Below are 21,753 nucleotides of genomic sequence, written 5' to 3' on the forward strand. Positions count from 1 at the left end.
TGTTACCCAGCTCTTATGTTGCCAGGTACCTATGTTCCCTGGTACCTATATTCCCCAGTACCTATGTTCCCCGGTACCTATGGTCCCTAGTACCTATATTCCCCAGCACCTATGTTCCCGGGTACTTATGTTCCCTAAAAAAGAAAACTGGTGAAACTACTGAAACACCACCACTTGCGGTTATGGTTTGTAGGCCTTCATCCCTACATATGGAACTACATTCCACTGGACTGAGTAACATAGGTACTGGAGAACATAGATACTGGAGAACATAGGTACTGGAGAACGTGGATACTGGAGAACATGGATACTGGAGAACATAGGTACTGGAGAACATAAGTACTGAAGAACAAAGGCACTGGAGAACATAGGGACTGGAGAACATAGGCACTAGAGAACATCGGTACTGGAGAACGTAGGTACTGGAGAACATAGAGCTGACTCCCAGAAGACATAGGAGGCTGTAGATGTTCTTCTCTACAAAAAAGCCCATGACTCTTGAGTTCTCCTGAAACTGACTGAGCTGAAAGTGAACTGAATCAAACTGTGCGTTCAGCTCCTGTTAGCGGTTCTCTTGTGGTGACGGGTTTTTGGGTTCTGTGGTCCAACTTCCTGTTCGGTGCATCCTCTCCGGCCTGTGGAGACTCTGTAGAAAGGAGACGACCAAATTTTAGTCCATCTCTAGTCTCACTTTTCTTGGGCCTATATGATCATTGGTCGTTCAAAGCAGTGGTGGTTAAGGTCACATTTATTTGCTTTTCGTATTGTGTCGTGTTTTATTGTCCTGATCCTAATCTCTAACCTCCTGTATTTTAAACGTAACAGTTCAGGATTTTACACGACGCTGTGTAAAGCATGACTCCCCGGTGTTTAACAGGTGTTCCTGCTGTGCTTCGTTATAACACTGATGGGTTTTTGGGTTTTTTTTCTTTAATTTGTTGCTGATTATTGTTAAATTCTGACTTGAACGGTGTGTTAATTCCATGCCTGTGGTTGTAGGAGGCCGTTACAGATTCACTTGGGTCTAAAGGGAATAAAGGAGACGTGGGACTACCCGGAGAACCTGGAACACCCAGTAAGGAATTTTTAGTTTAAATTGAACTATGGAAGTAACCTTTTTAGCTCCATGGCTATTATGAAGGCGCTGTGTCCGGAATCATCTTCGTCATTGTTTTCATCTTCGATAGCAACTTCTTAAAACCTTTTCCTTGACGAAGCTACTATGCAGCTTCCTTGGGACAATGTCTACAAAGTTTGTTCACAGTTTAGAGAAATTTAGATTTTTGAGGGTTTTTTTAATGAATTTTTGAACTTTTACAAATTTGCCTTTACCTGTAATGGTCCTTTCCTCAGTGATTTATCACCATTTATTCTAATGTTATTTTGCATTTTTCAGTGAAGATCAGGGACTTTCCTATATTAGACTTCAGAGTAAGTTTAACCCTTTCGTGCATAGTGGTCACTACAGTGGACAGCTATTCTACAGCTGTTCTCTTGTGTATTCATGGATTTTGTTGTTCTTTTCGCTATTTTTTTGTTTTTGTTTTTTCTTTACACATATCTTTGTTAAAGTTTTAAGACACTACATGTCTTTTCTGACATGAATTGGTATCATTATGTAGATCTCTCCTGAGGATAAACCCCCAGAATCACAAGCCTTCCCCACAGTTTTCACACAATTTATCAGTAAATACATGTTTCTGTGCGTCAAAAATTAAACGTGTGGTGTCCAGCTGAGTGGATATTTGTGCAACTTCATGAAAAACAGATTCATAATTTTTTTTTTTTTTTTTTTTGTCATTATTACATTTTTTAATGTATTTTTCAAAATTTTTAAAATTATTTTTATTTTATTTATTTATTTTTCAGAAGAAAATTTTCTATCACATTGTTTTTTTCATGCCTAAAGAGGAATAAAAACACTCAGGAAAAAATTTTGATTAAGGTTCTCATAATTCGTGCATGAAAGGGTTAAGCTCCAAGTAAATTTAAAGCTTATTTTATCAAAACAGAAAAAAGTGACTTTTTCTGCAAAGTCACTATTTTTTATCATTAACCAAATAAAATTCATCATTAACTGAATAAAATAAAGATGCAGTTTAAAGATACAGTTTAGGTGTGTTTTGTATTTTTCAATATTAATCCCAGGTGTAAGTATGGATATTTTATTGAAATTTTTTTTTTTTTTTTTTTTCCAAGACAAAATCAAATCAAAGAAAAACTCTTTATCCACAAGGTGGCAAAATAAAAATGAAATGAACTCACAATGATAGGACAAAGGAAAGTGAAAAAATAGATAAATTAATAAAAATAAATAGATAAAATAAAATAAAAATAGGACCAATGCCCCTGTAGCTCACCGGCCAAATTAAAAGCTTTGGGAAATGTGTCCAGATGCCATTTATTCTCACCCAGTTCTGTGTATTTATTATATTACAGAAATAGCCCATGTTTTGGTCATATTCCAATCAGATCTGTAAAAAATTCAAATTCCAACTTGATATCATTGATTCTTACTGATTTATTGGATCAATCCACTTCCTATTTGTTATAATGGGAAAATTTTTCAAAGTCGCATCAAATCCAGAATCAGATCTGGATCGAAATAATGTCAATACCTTGTGTTGACATCATCATAAAGAAGCTGTATACCAAGTTTGAAGTCAATTGGAATTGTAGTTTCGGAGAAGAAGACGATTGAAATTTTTGTAATGGACGACAGATGACGACAGACAACGACGACAGACAACGACGACAGACAACGACGACAGACAACGACGACAGACGATGATGACAGACGACGACAACAGATGACGACGACAGATGACGACGACAGACAATGATGACAGACGACAACAGACGACAACGACAGACGACAACGACAGACGACGACGACAGATGCCACCGCCAGACGCCGCATGACAACAATAGCTTACAGCCTGTCGGCCGGTAAGCTAAAAATCGGAACAGTAATAAATGAATAAATAAAAGTAAATGTAAGTATGGATATTTTATGTCCAAGTGGAGAAAAATGCACAAAACTGTCTCAAATAATAATATCCGTAATATTTATATTCAGTAAATCATCCACTCCTACTGTGCATTATAATTCATTCATTTCTTTTTTTTTTTTATAGCCTTGGTTTTCCCAGATGGAACTGTGGTGAGTACTGACAAGTGGCACCAGTCCATGCAGAGGACGAGAAAAAAATGACAAATAAATGAGTATTTGTTCTCTTTATTGTGTCCCCAAAACATAGACTTAACAGAAAACAGAAAGACCTTCTATAAAACTTGGTCTGGGTTGTGGATTCATGTTAAAACTGCATCGATTTGTGTTTTCATGGATAAATGATTTATAAAATGTTGTCTAATTACATGGACAGAAAGCTGAAAATCAGTGTGGATTTCTCCGTAAACGGCCGTGATGCTGATGCTCATGTTTTGTTTTGTTTTTTTCAAATCCTTCAGGGTGATAAAGGTGAGCAGGGATACCAAGGCCAGAAGGGAGAGAAAGGTGACACAGGCCTACCCGGTCCTCCAGGACTCCCAGGGAGATCAGGACTGGTGGTGAGTTCAGCAACCAACACACATCATGAACACTTCCAAATGTGTGTGAATTGTTTCAGAAAGTAACATTAACCCTTTCATGCACAGTGGTCACTACAGTGGACAGTTCTTCTCCAGCTGTTCTCTTGTATATTCATGGATTTTGTTGCTTTACTTGCATATCAACCAACACAGTGGATACTTATGCACCAACCCATAATACACTGCAATTCATACCGTTACTGTAACATTCCTGTTCTTGATAAACCTGATCCGCAGAAACATATTTGAGTGTAAATCAATTGTTAGTTGTTATAGACTGTAATTAACAGTGTGGGGTTGTTGTTTTTTTTTTTTAAGTTGTTGTGTTTTGTTGTTTTTTTCATATTATTTGAGTGAGTAATAACTACTATTATAGTATGTTAAAACGTGAGAAAACATAAGATTAGCAACATTAAAAAAACATTTATTTCATAGTTTTCACACAGTATGACAGTAAATACATGTTTCTTTGCTTCAAAAATTAAACACATGGTGTCCAGCTCAGTGGACATTTTTGTAACTCCATGAAAAATAGGTTCATTAAAAAAAAAAAAAAAAATCAATCACATTGTTTTTTTTCATGCCTAAGGAGGAATAAAACACACAGGAAAAAAAATCTTGATTAAGGTTCTCATAATTCGTGCATGAAAGGGTTAAAGTAGAACGCATTAAAGCTGTAATTTGTGTCTGCATGTGTGGATCAATAAGGAACCTGCGACGTTCAGTTAGTTCATAAAGAACCAAACATAACAGTACTCCTGAAGACATAGAAGGTAGTTTTAAAGTTTTTTCAGATGGTCTCCAGTGGTGGGTTGGACTGTGTAATTTGGAAATGTTGATTTTAAGCAGGTTTGTATACGTGAAAGTCTTTTACATAATTACTGAAGCATTTACAAATACTCCGTAACATGTTTCAGGCTCTGTCAGGTTGATTTTCATGTGGTCACTAAAGCCTCCAGTGAAACCATAGTATGTGTGGTTAGAGTATATACTCAGGAAATTCACTTCAGCCATGTTTTATAAACCTGTCCAAAGGGTTTTAAACCACTGCTGAAGCATTTAGAAGTAGTCTTCAAGTAGTTTTTGGATGTTCCCAAGGTTTTTTCACATACGCACCAAAACTTTCCAATGTAAAAGTAAGTATGTGCTCAGAAAATGGTGATTTTAACACATTTTTATAAGTCTTTCCACAGTGTTTTACATCCCTGCTAAAGCATTAAAACATACTCCTGAAGCAGTTTCTGGATGTTTCCAACGTTTTTTTTCATATGGTCAAAAAAATCACCTCAGTTAAAAAGTAGTAAGGCAAAGAAAATGTCCATTTTGACCAATTTTTATAAACCTTTCCAAATTGTTTTAGATGACTGCTAAAGCATTAACTAGTATTCCTGCAGTGTTTTCTAGATGTTTCCAAGGTTTTTACATGTGGTCACTAAAACACCCTGATGAAAAAATTGTAAGGCTATATAGTAAGGCAAAATTTTTATTTTGACAAAATTTTATCAATCTTTTTAAAGTGTTTTAGATGACTGAAAAAACACAAACTACTTCTCCTGCAGTGTTTTCTAGATGTTTCCAAGGTGTTTTCACATGGTTAACAAACCACCCTGATGAAAAAATGGTAAGGCTATATTGAGGAAAAATTTGGATTTTGACAAATTTTTATAAACCTTTCCAAAGTGGTTTAAATCATTGCTAAAGCATTAACTAGTACCCCTGCAATGTTTTCAAGATGTTTCGAAGTTTTTTTCATGTGGTCACCAAAACACCCTGATGAAAAAATTGTAAGGCTATAGTAAGGAAAAATTTTTATTTTGACAAAATTTTATCAATCTTTTTAAAGTGTTTTAGATGACTGAAAAAACACAAACTACTTCTCCTGCAGTGTTTTCTAGATGTTTCCAAGGTGTTTTCACATGGTTAACAAACCACCCTGATGAAAAAATTGTAAGGCTATATTGAGGAAAAATTTGGATTTTGACAAATTTTTATAAACCTTTCCAAAGTGGTTTAAATCATTGCTAAAGCATTAACTAGTACCCCTGCAATGTTTTCAAGATGTTTCGAAGTTTTTTTCATGTGGTCACCAAAACACCCTGATGAAAAAATTGTAAGGCTATAGAAAGGAAAAATTTTTATTTTGACAAAATTTTATAAGCCTTTTTAAAGTGTTTTAGATTACTGCCAAAACATTAACTAGTACTCCTGCAGTGTTTTATAGATGTTTCCAAGGTGTTTTCATGTGGTCACAAAAACACCCTGATGAAAAAATAGTTAGGCTATAGGAAGGACAAATTTTGATTTTGACCAATTTTTATGAACCTTTCCAAAGTGGTTTAGATCATTCCTACAGCATTAACTAATACTCCTGCAGTGTTCTCTAGATGTTTCCAAGTTTTTTTCATGTGGTCACCAAAACACCCTGATGAAAAAATTGTAAGGCTATATTAAGGCAAAATTTTGATTTTGACCAATTTTTATAAACCTTTCCAAAGTGGTTTAGATCATTCATACGGCATTAACTAGTACTCCTGCAGTGTTTTCTAGATGTTTTGAAGGTTTTTTTATGTGGTCACAAAAACATCCTGATGAAAAACCGCAAGGCTATAGTAAGGAAAAATTTTGATTTTGACCAAATTTTATAAACCTTTCCTAAGTGGTTTATATAATTGCTAAGGCATTAACTAGTACCCCTGCAGTGTTTTCTAGATGTTTCCAAGGTTTTTTCACATGGTCACCAAAACACCCTGATGAAAAAATTGTAAGGTTATAGTAAGGCAAAATTTTGATTTTGACCAATTTTTATAAACCTTTCCAAAGTGGTTTAGATCATTCATACGGCATTAACTAGTACTCCTGCAGTGTTTTCTAGATGTTTTGAAGGGTTTTTTTTATTGTGGTCACAAAAACACCCTGATGAAAAAATAGTAAGGCTATAGAAAGGAAAAATTTTGATTCTGACCAATTTTTATAAACCTTTCCAAAGTGGTTTATATCAATGCTAAGGCATTAACTAGGACTCCTGCAGTGTTTTCTAGATGTTTCCAAGGTTTTTTCATGTGGTCACCAAAACACCCTGATGAAAAAATAGTAAGGTTATAGTAAGGAAAAATTTTAATTTTGACCAATTTTTATAAACCTTTCCAAAGTGGTTTAGATCATTGCAAAGACATTAACTAGTACTCCTGCAGTGGTTTCTAGATGTTTCCAAGGTTTTTTCATGTGGTCACCAACACACCCTATGAAAAAATATGTAAGCTATAGTAAAGGAAAAATTTTGATTTTGACCAATTTTTATAAACCTTTCCAAAGTGGTTTAGATCATTCATACGGCATTAACTAGTACTCCTGCAGTGTTTTCTAGATGTTTTGAAGGTTTTTTTTATTGTGGTCACAAAAACACCCTGATGAAAAAATAGTAAGGCTATAGTAAGGAAAAATTTTGATTCTGACCAATTTTTATAAACCTTTCCAAAGTGGTTTATATCAATGCTAAGGCATTAACTAGGACTCCTGCAGTGTTTTCTAGATGTTTCCAAGGTTTTTTCATGTGGTCACCAAAACACCCTGATGAAAAAATAGTAAGGTTATAGTAAGGAAAAATTTTAATTTTGACCAATTTTTATAAACCTTTCCAAAGTGGTTTAGATCATTGCAAAGACATTAACTAGTACTCCTGCAGTGGTTTCTAGATGTTTCCAAGGTTTTTCATGTGGTCACCAACACACCCTATGAAAAAATATGTAAGCTATAGTAAAGGAAAAATTTTGATTTTGACCAATTTTTATAAACCTTTCCAAAGTGGTTTAGATCATTCATACGGCATTAACTAGTACTCCTGCAGTGTTTTCTAGATGTTTTGAAGGTTTTTTTTATTGTGGTCACAAAAACACCCTGATGAAAAAATAGTAAGGCTATAGTAAGGAAAAATTTCGATTCTGACCAATTTTTATAAACCTTTCCAAAGTGGTTTATATCAATGCTAAGGCATTAACTAGGACTCCTGCAGTGTTTTCTCGATGTTTCCAAGGTTTTTTCATGTGGTCACCAAAACACCCTGATGAAAAAATAGTAAGGTTATAGTAAGGAAAAATTTTAATTTTGACCAATTTTTATAAACCTTTCCAAAGTGGTTTAGATCATTGCAAAGACATTAACTAGTACTCCTGCAGTGGTTTCTAGATGTTTCCAAGGTTTTTTCATGTGGTCACCAACACACCCTATGAAAAAATTGTAAGGTTATAGTAAGGCAAAATTTTGATTTTGACCAATTTTTATAAACCTTTCTAAAGTGGTTTAGATCATTGCCAAGGCATTAACTAGTACTCCTGCAGTGGTTTCTAGATGTTTCCAAGGTTTTTTCATGTGGTCACCAAAACACCCTAATGAAAAAATATGTAGGCTATAGTAAGGAAAAATTTTGATTTTGACGAATTTTTATAAACCTTTCCAAAGTGGTTTAGATAATTCATACGGTATAAACTAGTACTCCTGTAGTGTTTTCTAGATGTTTTGAAGGTTTTTTCATGTGGTCACAAAAACACCCTGATGAAAAAATAGTAAGGCTATAGTAAAGAAAAATTTTGATTTTGACCAATTTTTATAAACCTTTCTAAAATGGTTTAGATCATTGCTAAGGCATTAACTAGTACTCCTGCAGTGGTTTCTAGATGTTTCCAAGGTTTTTTCATGTGGTCACCAAAACACCCTAATGAAAAAATATGTAGGCTATAGTAAGGAAAAATTTTGATTTTGACGAATTTTTATAAACCTTTCCAAAGTGGTTAAGATCATTCATACGGCATTAACTAGTACTCCTGCAGTGTTTTCTAGATGTTTCCAAGGTTTTTTTATGTGGTCACCAAAACACCCTGATGAAAAAATTGTAAGGTTATAGTAAGGGAAAATTTTGATTTTGACCAATTTTTATAAACCTTTCTAAAGTGGTTTATATAATTGCAAAGGCATTAAATAGTACCCCTGCAGTGGTTTCAAGATGTTTCCAAGTTTTTTTCATATGGTCACCAAAACACCCTAATGAAAAAATATGTAAACTATAGTAAAGGAAAAATTTTGATTTTGACCAATTTTTATAAACCTTTCCAAAGTGCTTTATATCGATGCCAAGGCATTAACTAGTACTTCTGCAGTATTTTCTAGATGTTTCCAAGGTTTTTTCACATGGTCACCAAAACACCCTGATGAAAAAATTGTAAGGTTATAGTCAGGCAAAATTTTGATTTTGACCAATTTTTATAAACCTTTCCAAATTGGTTTAGATCATTCATACGGCATTGACTAGTACTCCTGCAGTGTTTTCTAGATGTTTCCAAGGTTTTTTCATGTGGTCACTAAAACACCTTGATGAAAAAATAGTAAGGCTATAGTAAGGAAAAATTTTGATTTTGACCATTTTTTATAAACCTTTCCAAAGTGGTTTATATAATTGCTAAGGCATTAACTAGGACTCCTGCAGTGTTTTCTAGATGTTTCCAAGGTTTTTTCATGTGGTCACCAAAACACCCTAATGAAAAAATATGTAGGCTATAGTAAAGGAAAAATTTTGATTTTGACCAATTTTTATAAACCTTTCCAAAGTGGTTTATATAATTGCTAAGGCATTAACTAGTACTTCTGCAGTGGTTTCTAGATGTTTCCAAGGTTTTTTCACGTGGTCACCAAAACACCCTGATGAAAAAATTGTAAGGTTATAGTAAGGCAAAATTTTGATTTTGACCAATTTTTATAAACCTTTCCAAAGTGGTTTATATAATTGCTAAGGCATTAACTAGTACTCCTGCAGTGGTTTCTAGATGTTTCCAAGGTTTTTTCATGTGGTCACCAAAACACCCTGATGAAAAAATTGTAAGGTTATGGTAAGGCAAAATTTTGATTTTGACCAATTTTTATAAACCTTTCCAAATTGGTTTAGATCATTCATACGGCATTAACTAGTACTCCTGCAGTGTTTTCTGGATGATTTGAAGTTTTTTTTTTTATTGTGGTAACAAAAACACCCTGATGAAAAAATAGTAATATCGTAAGGAAAATTTTTGATTTTGACCAATTTTTATAAACTTTTCCAAAGTGGTTTAAATCAATGCTAAGGCAGTAACTAGGACTCCTGCAGTGTTTTGTAGATGTTTCCAAGGTTTTTTCATGTGGTCACCAAAACACCCTGATGAAAAAATAGTAAGGCTATAGTAAGGCAAAATTTTGATTTTGACCAATTTTTATAAACCTTTCCAAATTGGTTTAGATCATTCATACGGCATTAACTAGTACTCCTGCAGTGTTTTCTGGATGATTTGAAGGTTTTTTTTTTTATTGTGGTCACAAAAACACCCTGATGAAAAAATAGTAATATCGTAAGGAAAATTTTTGATTTTGACCAATTTTTATAAACTTTTCCAAAGTGGTTTAAATCAATGCTAAGGCAGTAACTGGGACTCCTGCAGTGTTTTGTATATGTTTCCAAGGTGTTTTCATGTGGTCACCAAAACACCCTAATGAAAAAATATGTAGGCTATAGTAAAGGAAAAATTTTGATTTTGACCAATTTTTATAAACCTTTCTAAAGTGGTTTAGATCATTGCCAAAGCATTAACTAGTACTCCTGCAGTGTTTTCTAGATGTTTTGAAGGTTTTTTCATGTGGTCAAAAAAACACCCAGATGAAAAAATAGTAAGGCTATAGTAAGGAAAAATTTTGATTTTGACCAATTTTTATAAACCTTTCTAAAGTGGTTTAGATCATTGCTAAGGCATTAACTAGTACTCCTGCAGTGGTTTCAGGATGTTTCCAAGTTTTTTTCATGTGGTCACCAAAACACCCTAATGAAAAAATATGTAGGGTATAGTAAAGGAAAAATTTTGATTTTGACCAATTTTTATAAACTTTTCCAAAATGGTTTATATAATTGCTAAGGCATTAACTAGTACCCCTACCGTGGTTTCAAGATGTTTCCAAGTTTTTTTCATATGGTCACCTTTACACCCTAATGAAAAAATATGTAAACTATAGTAAAGGAAAAATTTTGATTTTGACCAATTTCTATAAACCTTTCCAAAGTGGTTTATATAATTGCTAAGGCATTAACTAGGACTCCTGCAGTGTTTTCTAGATGTTTCCAAGGTTTTTTCATGTGGTCACCAAAACACCCTGATGAAAAAATAGTAAGGTTATAGTAAGGCAAAATTTTGATTTTAACCAATTTTTATAAACCTTTCCAAAGTGGTTTAGATCATTGCCAAGGCATTAACTAGTACTCCTTCAGTGTTTTCTAGAGTTTTTGAAGGTTTGTTTATTGTGGTAACAAAAACACCCTGATGAAAAAATAGTAAGGTCATAGTAAGGAAAAATTTTGATTTTGACCAATTTTTAAAAACCTTTCCAAAGTGGTTTGGATCATTCATACGGCATAAACTAGTAGTCCTGCAGTGTTTTCTAGATGTTTTGAAGGTTTTTTTTATTGTGGTCACAAAAACACCCTGATGAAAAAATAGTAAGGCTATAGTAAGGAAAAATTTTGATTTTGACGAATTTTTATAAACCTTTCCAAAGTGGTTAAGATCATTCATACGGCATTAACTAGTACTCCTGCAGTGTTTTCTAGATGTTTTGAAGGTTTTTTCATGTGGTCATCAAAACACCCTAATGAAAAAATATGTAGGCTATAGTAAAGGAAAAATTTTGATTTTGACCAATTTTTATAAACTTTTCCAAAGTAGTTTGTAAAGTTGCTAAGGCATTAACTAGTACTCCTGCAGTGGTTTCTAGATGTTTCCAAGGTTTTTTTATGTGGTCACCAAAACACCCTGATGAAAAAATTGTAAGGTTATAGTAAGGGAAAATTTTGATTTTGACCAATTTTTATAAACCTTTCTAAAGTGGTTTATATAATTGCAAAGGCATTAAATAGTACCCCTCCAGTGGTTTCAAGATGTTTCCAAGTTTTTTTCATATGGTCACCAAAACACCCTAATGAAAAAATATGTAAACTATAGTAAAGGAAAAATTTTGATTTTGACCAATTTTTATAAACCTTTCCAAAGTGCTTTATATCGATGCCAAGGCATTAACTAGTACTTCTGCAGTATTTTCTAGATGTTTCCAAGGTTTTTTCACATGGTCACCAAAACACCCTGATGAAAAAATTGTAAGGTTATAGTAAGGCAAAATTTTGATTTTGACCAATTTTTATAAACCTTTCCAAATTGGTTTAGATCATTCATACGGCATTGACTAGTACTCCTGCAGTGTTTTCTAGATGTTTCCAAGGTTTTTTCATGTGGTCACTAAAACACCTTGATGAAAAAATAGTAAGGCTATAGTAAGGAAAAATTTTGATTTTGACCATTTTTTATAAACCTTTCCAAAGTGGTTTATATAATTGCTAAGGCATTAACTAGGACTCCTGCAGTGTTTTCTAGATGTTTCCAAGGTTTTTTCATGTGGTCACCAAAACACCCTAATGAAAAAATATGTAGGCTATAGTAAAGGAAAAATTTTGATTTTGACCAATTTTTATAAACCTTTCCAAAGTGGTTTATATAATTGCTAAGGCATTAACTAGTACTCCTGCAGTGGTTTCTAGATGTTTCCAAGGTTTTTTCATGTGGTCACCAAAACACCCTAATGAAAAAATATGTAGGCTATAGTAAGGAAAACTTTGGTTTTGACCAATTTTTATAAACCTTTCCAAAGTTTTTCATATAATTGCTTAGGCATTAACTAGTACCCCTGCAGTGTTTTCTAGATGTTTCCAAGGCTTTTTCACATGGTCACCAAAACACCCTGATGAAAAAATTGTAAGGTTATGGTAAGGCAAAATTTTGATTTTGACCAATTTTTATAAACCTTTCCAAATTGGTTTAGATCATTCATACGGCATTAACTAGTACTCCTGCAGTGTTTTCTGGATGATTTGAAGTTTTTTTTTTAATTGTGGTAACAAAAACACCCTGATGAAAAAATAGTAATATCGTAAGGAAAATTTTTGATTTTGACCAATTTTTATAAACTTTTCCAAAGTGGTTTAAATCAATGCTAAGGCAGTAACTAGGACTCCTGCAGTGTTTTGTAGATGTTTCCAAGGTTTTTTCATGTGGTCACCAAAACACCCTGATGAAAAAATAGTAAGGCTATAGTAAGGCAAAATTTTGATTTTGACCAATTTTTATAAACCTTTCCAAATTGGTTTAGATCATTCATACGGCATTAACTAGTACTCCTGCAGTGTTTTCTGGATGATTTGAAGGTTTTTTTTTTATTGTGGTCACAAAAACACCCTGATGAAAAAATAGTAATATCGTAAGGAAAATTTTTGATTTTGACCAATTTTTATAAACTTTTCCAAAGTGGTTTAAATCAATGTTAAGGCAGTAACTAGGACTCCTGCAGTGTTTTGTATATGTTTCCAAGGTGTTTTCATGTGGTCACCAAAACACCCTAATGAAAAAATATGTAGGCTATAGTAAAGGAAAAATTTTGATTTTGACCAATTTTTATAAACCTTTCTAAAGTGGTTTAGATCATTGCCAAAGCATTAACTAGTACTCCTGCAGTGTTTTCTAGATGTTTTGAAGGTTTTTTCATGTGGTCAAAAAAACACCCAGATGAAAAAATAGTAAGGCTATAGTAAGGAAAAATTTTGATTTTGACCAATTTTTATAAACCTTTCTAAAGTGGTTTAGATCATTGCTAAGGCATTAACTAGTACTCCTGCAGTGGTTTCAGGATGTTTCCAAGTTTTTTTCATGTGGTCACCAAAACACCCTAATGAAAAAATATGTAGGGTATAGTAAAGGAAAAATTTTGATTTTGACCAATTTTTATAAACTTTTCCAAAATGGTTTATATAATTGCTAAGGCATTAACTAGTACCCCTACCGTGGTTTCAAGATGTTTCCAAGTTTTTTTCATATGGTCACCTTTACACCCTAATGAAAAAATATGTAAACTATAGTAAAGGAAAAATTTTGATTTTGACCAATTTCTATAAACCTTTCCAAAGTGGTTTATATAATTGCTAAGGCATTAACTAGGACTCCTGCAGTGTTTTCTAGATGTTTCCAAGGTTTTTTCATGTGGTCACCAAAACACCCTGATGAAAAAATAGTAAGGTTATAGTAAGGCAAAATTTTGATTTTAACCAATTTTTATAAACCTTTCCAAAGTGGTTTAGATCATTGCAAAGGCATTAACTAGTACTCCTGCAGTGGTTTCTAGATGTTTCCAAGGTTTTTTCATGTGGTCACCAAAACACCCTGATGAAAAAATTGTAAGGTTATAGTAAGGCAAAATTTTGATTTTGACCAATTTTTATAAACCTTTCTAAAGTGGTTTAGATCATTGCCAAGGCATTAACTAGTACTCCTGCAGTGGTTTCAGGATGTTTCCAAGTTTTTTTCATGTGGTCACCAAAACACCCTAATGAAAAAATATGTAGGGTATAGTAAAGGAAAAATTTTGATTTTGACCAATTTTTATAAACTTTTCCAAAATGGTTTATATAATTGCTAAGGCATTAACTAGTACCCCTACCGTGGTTTCAAGATGTTTCCAAGTTTTTTTCATATGGTCACCTTTACACCCTAATGAAAAAATATGTAAACTATAGTAAAGGAAAAATTTTGATTTTGACCAATTTCTATAAACCTTTCCAAAGTGGTTTATATAATTGCTAAGGCATTAACTAGGACTCCTGCAGTGTTTTCTAGATGTTTCCAAGGTTTTTTCATGTGGTCACCAAAACACCCTGATGAAAAAATAGTAAGGTTATAGTAAGGCAAAATTTTGATTTTAACCAATTTTTATAAACCTTTCCAAAGTGGTTTAGATCATTGCAAAGGCATTAACTAGTACTCCTGCAGTGGTTTCTAGATGTTTCCAAGGTTTTTTCATGTGGTCACCAAAACACCCTGATGAAAAAATTGTAAGGTTATAGTAAGGCAAAATTTTGATTTTTACCAATTTTTATAAACCTTTCTAAAGTGGTTTAGATCATTGCCAAGGCATTAACTAGTACTCCTTCAGTGTTTTCTAGAGTTTTTGAAGGTTTGTTTATTGTGGTCACAAAAACACCCTGATGAAAAAATAGTAAGGTTATAGTAAGGAAAAATTTTGATTTTGACCAATTTTTAAAAACCTTTCCAAAGTGGTTTGGATCATTCATACGGCATAAACTAGTAGTCCTGCAGTGTTTTCTAGATGTTTTGAAGGTTTTTTTTATTGTGGTCACAAAAACACCCTGATGAAAAAATAATAAGGCTATAGTAAGGAAAAATTTTGATTTTGACGAATTTTTATAAACCTTTCCAAAGTGGTTAAGATCATTCATACGGCATTAACTAGTACTCCTGCAGTGTTTTCTAGATGTTTTGAAGGTTTTTTCATGTGGTCATCAAAACACCCTAATGAAAAAATATGTAGGCTATAGTAAAGGAAAAATTTTGATTTTGACCAATTTTTATAAACTTTTCCAAAGTAGTTTGTAAAGTTGCTAAGGCATTAACTAGTACTCCTGCAGTGGTTTCTAGATGTTTCCAAGGTATTTTTATGTGGTCACCAAAACACCCTGATGAAAAAATTGTAAGGTTATAGTAAGGGAAAATTTTGATTTTGACCAATTTTTATAAACCTTTCTAAAGTGGTTTATATAATTGCAAAGGCATTAAATAGTACCCCTGCAGTGGTTTCAAGATGTTTCCAAGTTTTTTTCATATGGTCACCAAAACACCCTAATGAAAAAATATGTAAACTATAGTAAAGGAAAAATTTTGATTTTGACCAATTTTTATAAACCTTTCCAAAGTGCTTTATATCGATGCCAAGGCATTAACTAGTACTTCTGCAGTATTTTCTAGATGTTTCCAAGGTTTTTTCACATGGTCACCAAAACACCCTGATGAAAAAATTGTAAGGTTATAGTAAGGCAAAATTTTGATTTTGACCAATTTTTATAAACCTTTCCAAATTGGTTTAGATCATTCATACGGCATTGACTAGTACTCCTGCAGTGTTTTCTAGATGTTTCCAAGGTTTTTTCATGTGGTCACTAAAACACCTTGATGAAAAAATAGTAAGGCTATAGTAAGGAAAAATTTTGATTTTGACCATTTTTTATAAACCTTTCCAAAGTGGTTTATATAATTGCTAAGGCATTAACTAGGACTCCTGCAGTGTTTTCTAGATGTTTCCAAGGTTTTTTCATGTGGTCACCAAAACACCCTAATGAAAAAATATGTAGGCTATAGTAAAGGAAAAATTTTGATTTTGACCAATTTTTATAAACCTTTCCAAAGTGGTTTATATAATTGCTAAGGCATTAACTAGTACTTCTGCAGTGGTTTCTAGATGTTTCCAAGGTTTTTTCACGTGGTCACCAAAACACCCTGATGAAAAAATTGTGAGGTTATAGTAAGGCAAAATTTTGATTTTGACCAATTTTTATAAACCTTTCCAAAGTGGTTTATATAATTGCTAAGGCATTAACTAGTACTCCTGCAGTGGTTTCTAGATGTTTCCAAGGTTTTTTCATGTGGTCACCAAAACACCCTAATGAAAAAATATGTAGGCTATAGTAAGGAAAACTTTGGTTTTGACCAATTTTTATAAACCTTTCCAAAGTTTTTCATATAATTGCTTAGGCATTAACTAGTACCCCTGCAGTGTTTTCTAGATGTTTCCAAGGCTTTTTCACATGGTCACCAAAACACCCTGATGAAAAAATTGTAAGGTTATGGTAAGGCAAAATTTTGATTTTGACCAATTTTTATAAACCTTTCCAAATTGGTTTAGATCATTCATACGGCATTAACTAGTACTCCTGCAGTGTTTTCTGGATGATTTGAAGTTTTTTTTTTAATTGTGGTAACAAAAACACCCTGATGAAAAAATAGTAATATCGTAAGGAAAATTTTTGATTTTGACCAATTTTTATAAACTTTTCCAAAGTGGTTTAAATCAATGCTAAGGCAGTAACTAGGACTCCTGCAGTGTTTTGTAGATGTTTCCAAGGTTTTTTCATGTGGTCACCAAAACACCCTGATGAAAAAATAGTAAGGCTATAGTAAGGCAAAATTTTGATTTTGACCAATTTTTATAAACCTTTCCAAATTGGTTTAGATCATTCATACGGCATTAACTAGTACTCCTGCAGTGTTTTCTGGATGATTTGAAGGTTTTTTTTTTATTGTGGTCACAAAAACACCCTGATGAAAAAATAGTAATATCGTAAGGAAAATTTTTGATTTTGACCAATTTTTATAAACTTTTCCAAAGTGGTTTAAATCAATGTTAAGGCAGTAACTAGGACTCCTGCAGTGTTTTGTATATGTTTCCAAGGTGTTTTCATGTGGTCACCAAAACACCCTAATGAAAAAATATGTAGGCTATAGTAAAGGAAAAATTTTGATTTTGACCAATTTTTATAAACCTTTCTAAAGTGGTTTAGATCATTGCCAAAGCATTAACTAGTACTCCTGCAGTGTTTTCTAGATGTTTTGAAGGTTTTTTCATGTGGTCAAAAAAACACCCAGATGAAAAAATAGTAAGGCTATAGTAAGGAAAAATTTTGATTTTGACCAATTTTTATAAACCTTTCTAAAGTGGTTTAGATCATTGCTAAGGCATTAACTAGTACTCCTGCAGTGGTTTCAGGATGTTTCCAAGTTTTTTTCATGTGGTCACCAAAACACCCTAATGAAAAAATATGTAGGGTATAGTAAAGGAAAAATTTTGATTTTGACCAATTTTTATAAACTTTTCCAAAATGGTTTATATAATTGCTAAGGCATTAACTAGTACCCCTACCGTGGTTTCAAGATGTTTCCAAGTTTTTTTCATATGGTCACCTTTACACCCTAATGAAAAAATATGTAAACTATAGTAAAGGAAAAATTTTGATTTTGACCAATTTCTATAAACCTTTCCAAAGTGGTTTATATAATTGCTAAGGCATTAACTAGGACTCCTGCAGTGTTTTCTAGATGTTTCCAAGGTTTTTTCATGTGGTCACCAAAACACCCTGATGAAAAAATAGTAAGGTTATAGTAAGGCAAAATTTTGATTTTAACCAATTTTTATAAACCTTTCCAAAGTGGTTTAGATCATTGCAAAGGCATTAACTAGTACTCCTGCAGTGGTTTCTAGATGTTTCCAAGGTTTTTTCATGTGGTCACCAAAACACCCTGATGAAAAAATTGTAAGGTTATAGTAAGGCAAAATTTTGATTTTGACCAATTTTTATAAACCTTTCTAAAGTGGTTTAGATCATTGCCAAGGCATTAACTAGTACTCCTGCAGTGGTTTCAGGATGTTTCCAAGTTTTTTTCATGTGGTCACCAAAACACCCTAATGAAAAAATATGTAGGGTATAGTAAAGGAAAAATTTTGATTTTGACCAATTTTTATAAACTTTTCCAAAATGGTTTATATAATTGCTAAGGCATTAACTAGTACCCCTACCGTGGTTTCAAGATGTTTCCAAGTTTTTTTCATATGGTCACCTTTACACCCTAATGAAAAAATATGTAAACTATAGTAAAGGAAAAATTTTGATTTTGACCAATTTCTATAAACCTTTCCAAAGTGGTTTATATAATTGCTAAGGCATTAACTAGGACTCCTGCAGTGTTTTCTAGATGTTTCCAAGGTTTTTTCATGTGGTCACCAAAACACCCTGATGAAAAAATAGTAAGGTTATAGTAAGGCAAAATTTTGATTTTAACCAATTTTTATAAACCTTTCCAAAGTGGTTTAGATCATTGCAAAGGCATTAACTAGTACTCCTGCAGTGGTTTCTAGATGTTTCCAAGGTTTTTTCATGTGGTCACCAAAACACCCTGATGAAAAAATTGTAAGGTTATAGTAAGGCAAAATTTTGATTTTTACCAATTTTTATAAACCTTTCTAAAGTGGTTTAGATCATTGCCAAGGCATTAACTAGTACTCCTTCAGTGTTTTCTAGAGTTTTTGAAGGTTTGTTTATTGTGGTCACAAAAACACCCTGATGAAAAAATAGTAAGGTTATAGTAAGGAAAAATTTTGATTTTGACCAATTTTTAAAAACCTTTCCAAAGTGGTTTGGATCATTCATACGGCATAAACTAGTAGTCCTGCAGTGTTTTCTAGATGTTTTGAAGGTTTTTTTTATTGTGGTCACAAAAACACCCTGATGAAAAAATAATAAGGCTATAGTAAGGAAAAATTTTGATTTTGACGAATTTTTATAAACCTTTCCAAAGTGGTTAAGATCATTCATACGGCATTAACTAGTACTCCTGCAGTGTTTTCTAGATGTTTTGAAGGTTTTTTCATGTGGTCATCAAAACACCCTAATGAAAAAATATGTAGGCTATAGTAAAGGAAAAATTTTGATTTTGACCAATTTTTATAAACTTTTCCAAAGTAGTTTGTAAAGTTGCTAAGGCATTAACTAGTACTCCTGCAGTGGTTTCTAGATGTTTCCAAGGTATTTTTATGTGGTCACCAAAACACCCTGATGAAAAAATTGTAAGGTTATAGTAAGGGAAAATTTTGATTTTGACCAATTTTTATAAACCTTTCTAAAGTGGTTTATATAATTGCAAAGGCATTAAATAGTACCCCTGCAGTGGTTTCAAGATGTTTCCAAGTTTTTTTCATATGGTCACCAAAACACCCTAATGAAAAAATATGTAAACTATAGTAAAGGAAAAATTTTGATTTTGACCAATTTTTATAAACCTTTCCAAAGTGCTTTATATCGATGCCAAGGCATTAACTAGTACTTCTGCAGTATTTTCTAGATGTTTCCAAGGTTTTTTCACATGGTCACCAAAACACCCTGATGAAAAAATTGTAAGGTTATAGTAAGGCAAAATTTTGATTTTGACCAATTTTTATAAACCTTTCCAAATTGGTTTAGATCATTCATACGGCATTGACTAGTACTCCTGCAGTGTTTTCTAGATGTTTCCAAGGTTTTTTCATGTGGTCACTAAAACACCTTGATGAAAAAATAGTAAGGCTATAGTAAGGAAAAATTTTGATTTTGACCATTTTTTATAAACCTTTCCAAAGTGGTTTATATAATTGCTAAGGCATTAACTAGGACTCCTGCAGTGTTTTCTAGATGTTTCCAAGGTTTTTTCATGTGGTCACCAAAACACCCTAATGAAAAAATATGTAGGCTATAGTAAAGGAAAAATTTTGATTTTGACCAATTTTTATAAACCTTTCCAAAGTGGTTTATATAATTGCTAAGGCATTAACTAGTACTTCTGCAGTGGTTTCTAGATGTTTCCAAGGTTTTTTCACGTGGTCACCAAAACACCCTGATGAAAAAATTGTGAGGTTATAGTAAGGCAAAATTTTGATTTTGACCAATTTTTATAAACCTTTCCAAAGTGGTTTATATAATTGCTAAGGCATTAACTAGTACTCCTGCAGTGGTTTCTAGATGTTTCCAAGGTTTTTTCATGTGGTCACCAAAACACCCTAATGAAAAAATATGTAGGCTATAGTAAGGAAAACTTTGGTTTTGACCAATTTTTATAAACCTTTCCAAAGTTTTTCATATAATTGCTTAGGCATTAACTAGTACCCCTGCAGTGTTTTCTAGATGTTTCCAAGGCTTTTTCACATGGTCACCAAAACACCCTGATGAAAAAATTGTAAGGTTATGGTAAGGCAAAATTTTGATTTTGACCAATTTTTATAAACCTTTCCAAATTGGTTTAGATCATTCATACGGCATTAACTAGTACTCCTGCAGTGTTTTCTGGATGATTTGAAGTTTTTTTTTTTATTGTGGTAACAAAAACACCCTGATGAAAAAATAGTAATATCGTAAGGAAAATTTTTGATTTTGACCAATTTTTATAAACTTTTCCAAAGTGGTTTAAATCAATGCTAAGGCAGTAACTAGGACTCCTGCAGTGTTTTGTAGATGTTTCCAAGGTTTTTTCATGTGGTCACCAAAACACCCTGATGAAAAAATAGTAAGGCTATAGTAAGGCAAAATTTTGATTTTGACCAATTTTTATAAACCTTTCCAAATTGGTTTAGATCATTCATACGGCATTAACTAGTACTCCTGCAGTGTTTTCTGGATGATTTGAAGGTTTTTTTTTTATTGTGGTCACAAAAACACCCTGATGAAAAAATAGTAATATCGTAAGGAAAATTTTTGATTTTGACCAATTTTTATAAACTTTTCCAAAGTGGTTTAAATCAATGCTAAGGCAGTAACTAGGACTCCTGCAGTGTTTTGTATATGTTTCCAAGGTGTTTTCATGTGGTCACCAAAACACCCTAATGAAAAAATATGTAGGCTATAGTAAAGGAAAAATTTTGATTTTGACCAATTTTTATAAACCTTTCTAAAGTGGTTTAGATCATTGCCAAAGCATTAACTAGTACTCCTGCAGTGTTTTCTAGATGTTTTGAAGGTTTTTTCATGTGGTCAAAAAAACACCCAGATGAAAAAATAGTAAGGCTATAGTAAGGAAAAATTTTGATTTTGACCAATTTTTATAAACCTTTCCAAAGTGGTTTATATAATTGCTAAGGCATTAACTAGGACTCCTGCAGTGTTTTCTAGATGTTTCCAAGGTATTTTTATGTGGTCACCAAAACACCCTGATGAAAAAATTGTAAGGTTATAGTAAGGGAAAATTTTGATTTTGACCAATTTTTATAAACCTTTCTAAAGTGGTTTATATAATTGCTAAGGCATTAACTAGGACTCCTGCAGTGTTTTCTAGATGTTTCCAAGGTTTTTTCATGTGGTCACCAAAACACCCTAATGAAAAAATATGTAGGCTATAGTAAAGGAAAAATTTTGATTTTGACCAATTTTTATAAACCTTTCCAAAGTGGTTTATATAATTGCTAAGGCATTAACTAGTACTTCTGCAGTGGTTTCTAGATGTTTCCAAGGTTTTTTCACGTGGTCACCAAAACACCCTGATGAAAAAATTGTGAGGTTATAGTAAGGCAAAATTTTGATTTTGACCAATTTTTATAAACCTTTCCAAAGTGGTTTATATCATTGCTAAGGCATTAACTAGTACTCCTGCAGTGGTTTCTAGATGTTTCCAAGGTTTTTTCATGTGGTCACCAAAACACCCTAATGAAAAAATATGTAGGCTATAGTAAGGAAAACTTTGGTTTTGA

At 32.7% G+C, this 21,753-nt stretch overlaps 1 protein-coding gene across 1 annotated transcript in view; it reads left to right on the forward strand.

Annotated features, from left to right (window-relative positions):
- The window catches only part of LOC115436957 (collagen alpha-1(XVIII) chain-like), a 95,436-nt gene that overhangs the window by 48,865 nt on the left and 24,818 nt on the right, over nt 1-21,753 (forward strand). Inside the window, 3 exon segments of the mRNA XM_030159985.1 lie at nt 1,000-1,075; nt 3,138-3,163; nt 3,472-3,570. Coding sequence (XP_030015845.1) covers nt 1,000-1,075; nt 3,138-3,163; nt 3,472-3,570 — 201 coding nt within the window.

This window comes from Sphaeramia orbicularis, chromosome 17, assembly GCF_902148855.1.
Source record: "Sphaeramia orbicularis chromosome 17, fSphaOr1.1, whole genome shotgun sequence".
NCBI classification, from domain to species: Eukaryota; Metazoa; Chordata; class Actinopteri; order Kurtiformes; family Apogonidae; genus Sphaeramia; species Sphaeramia orbicularis.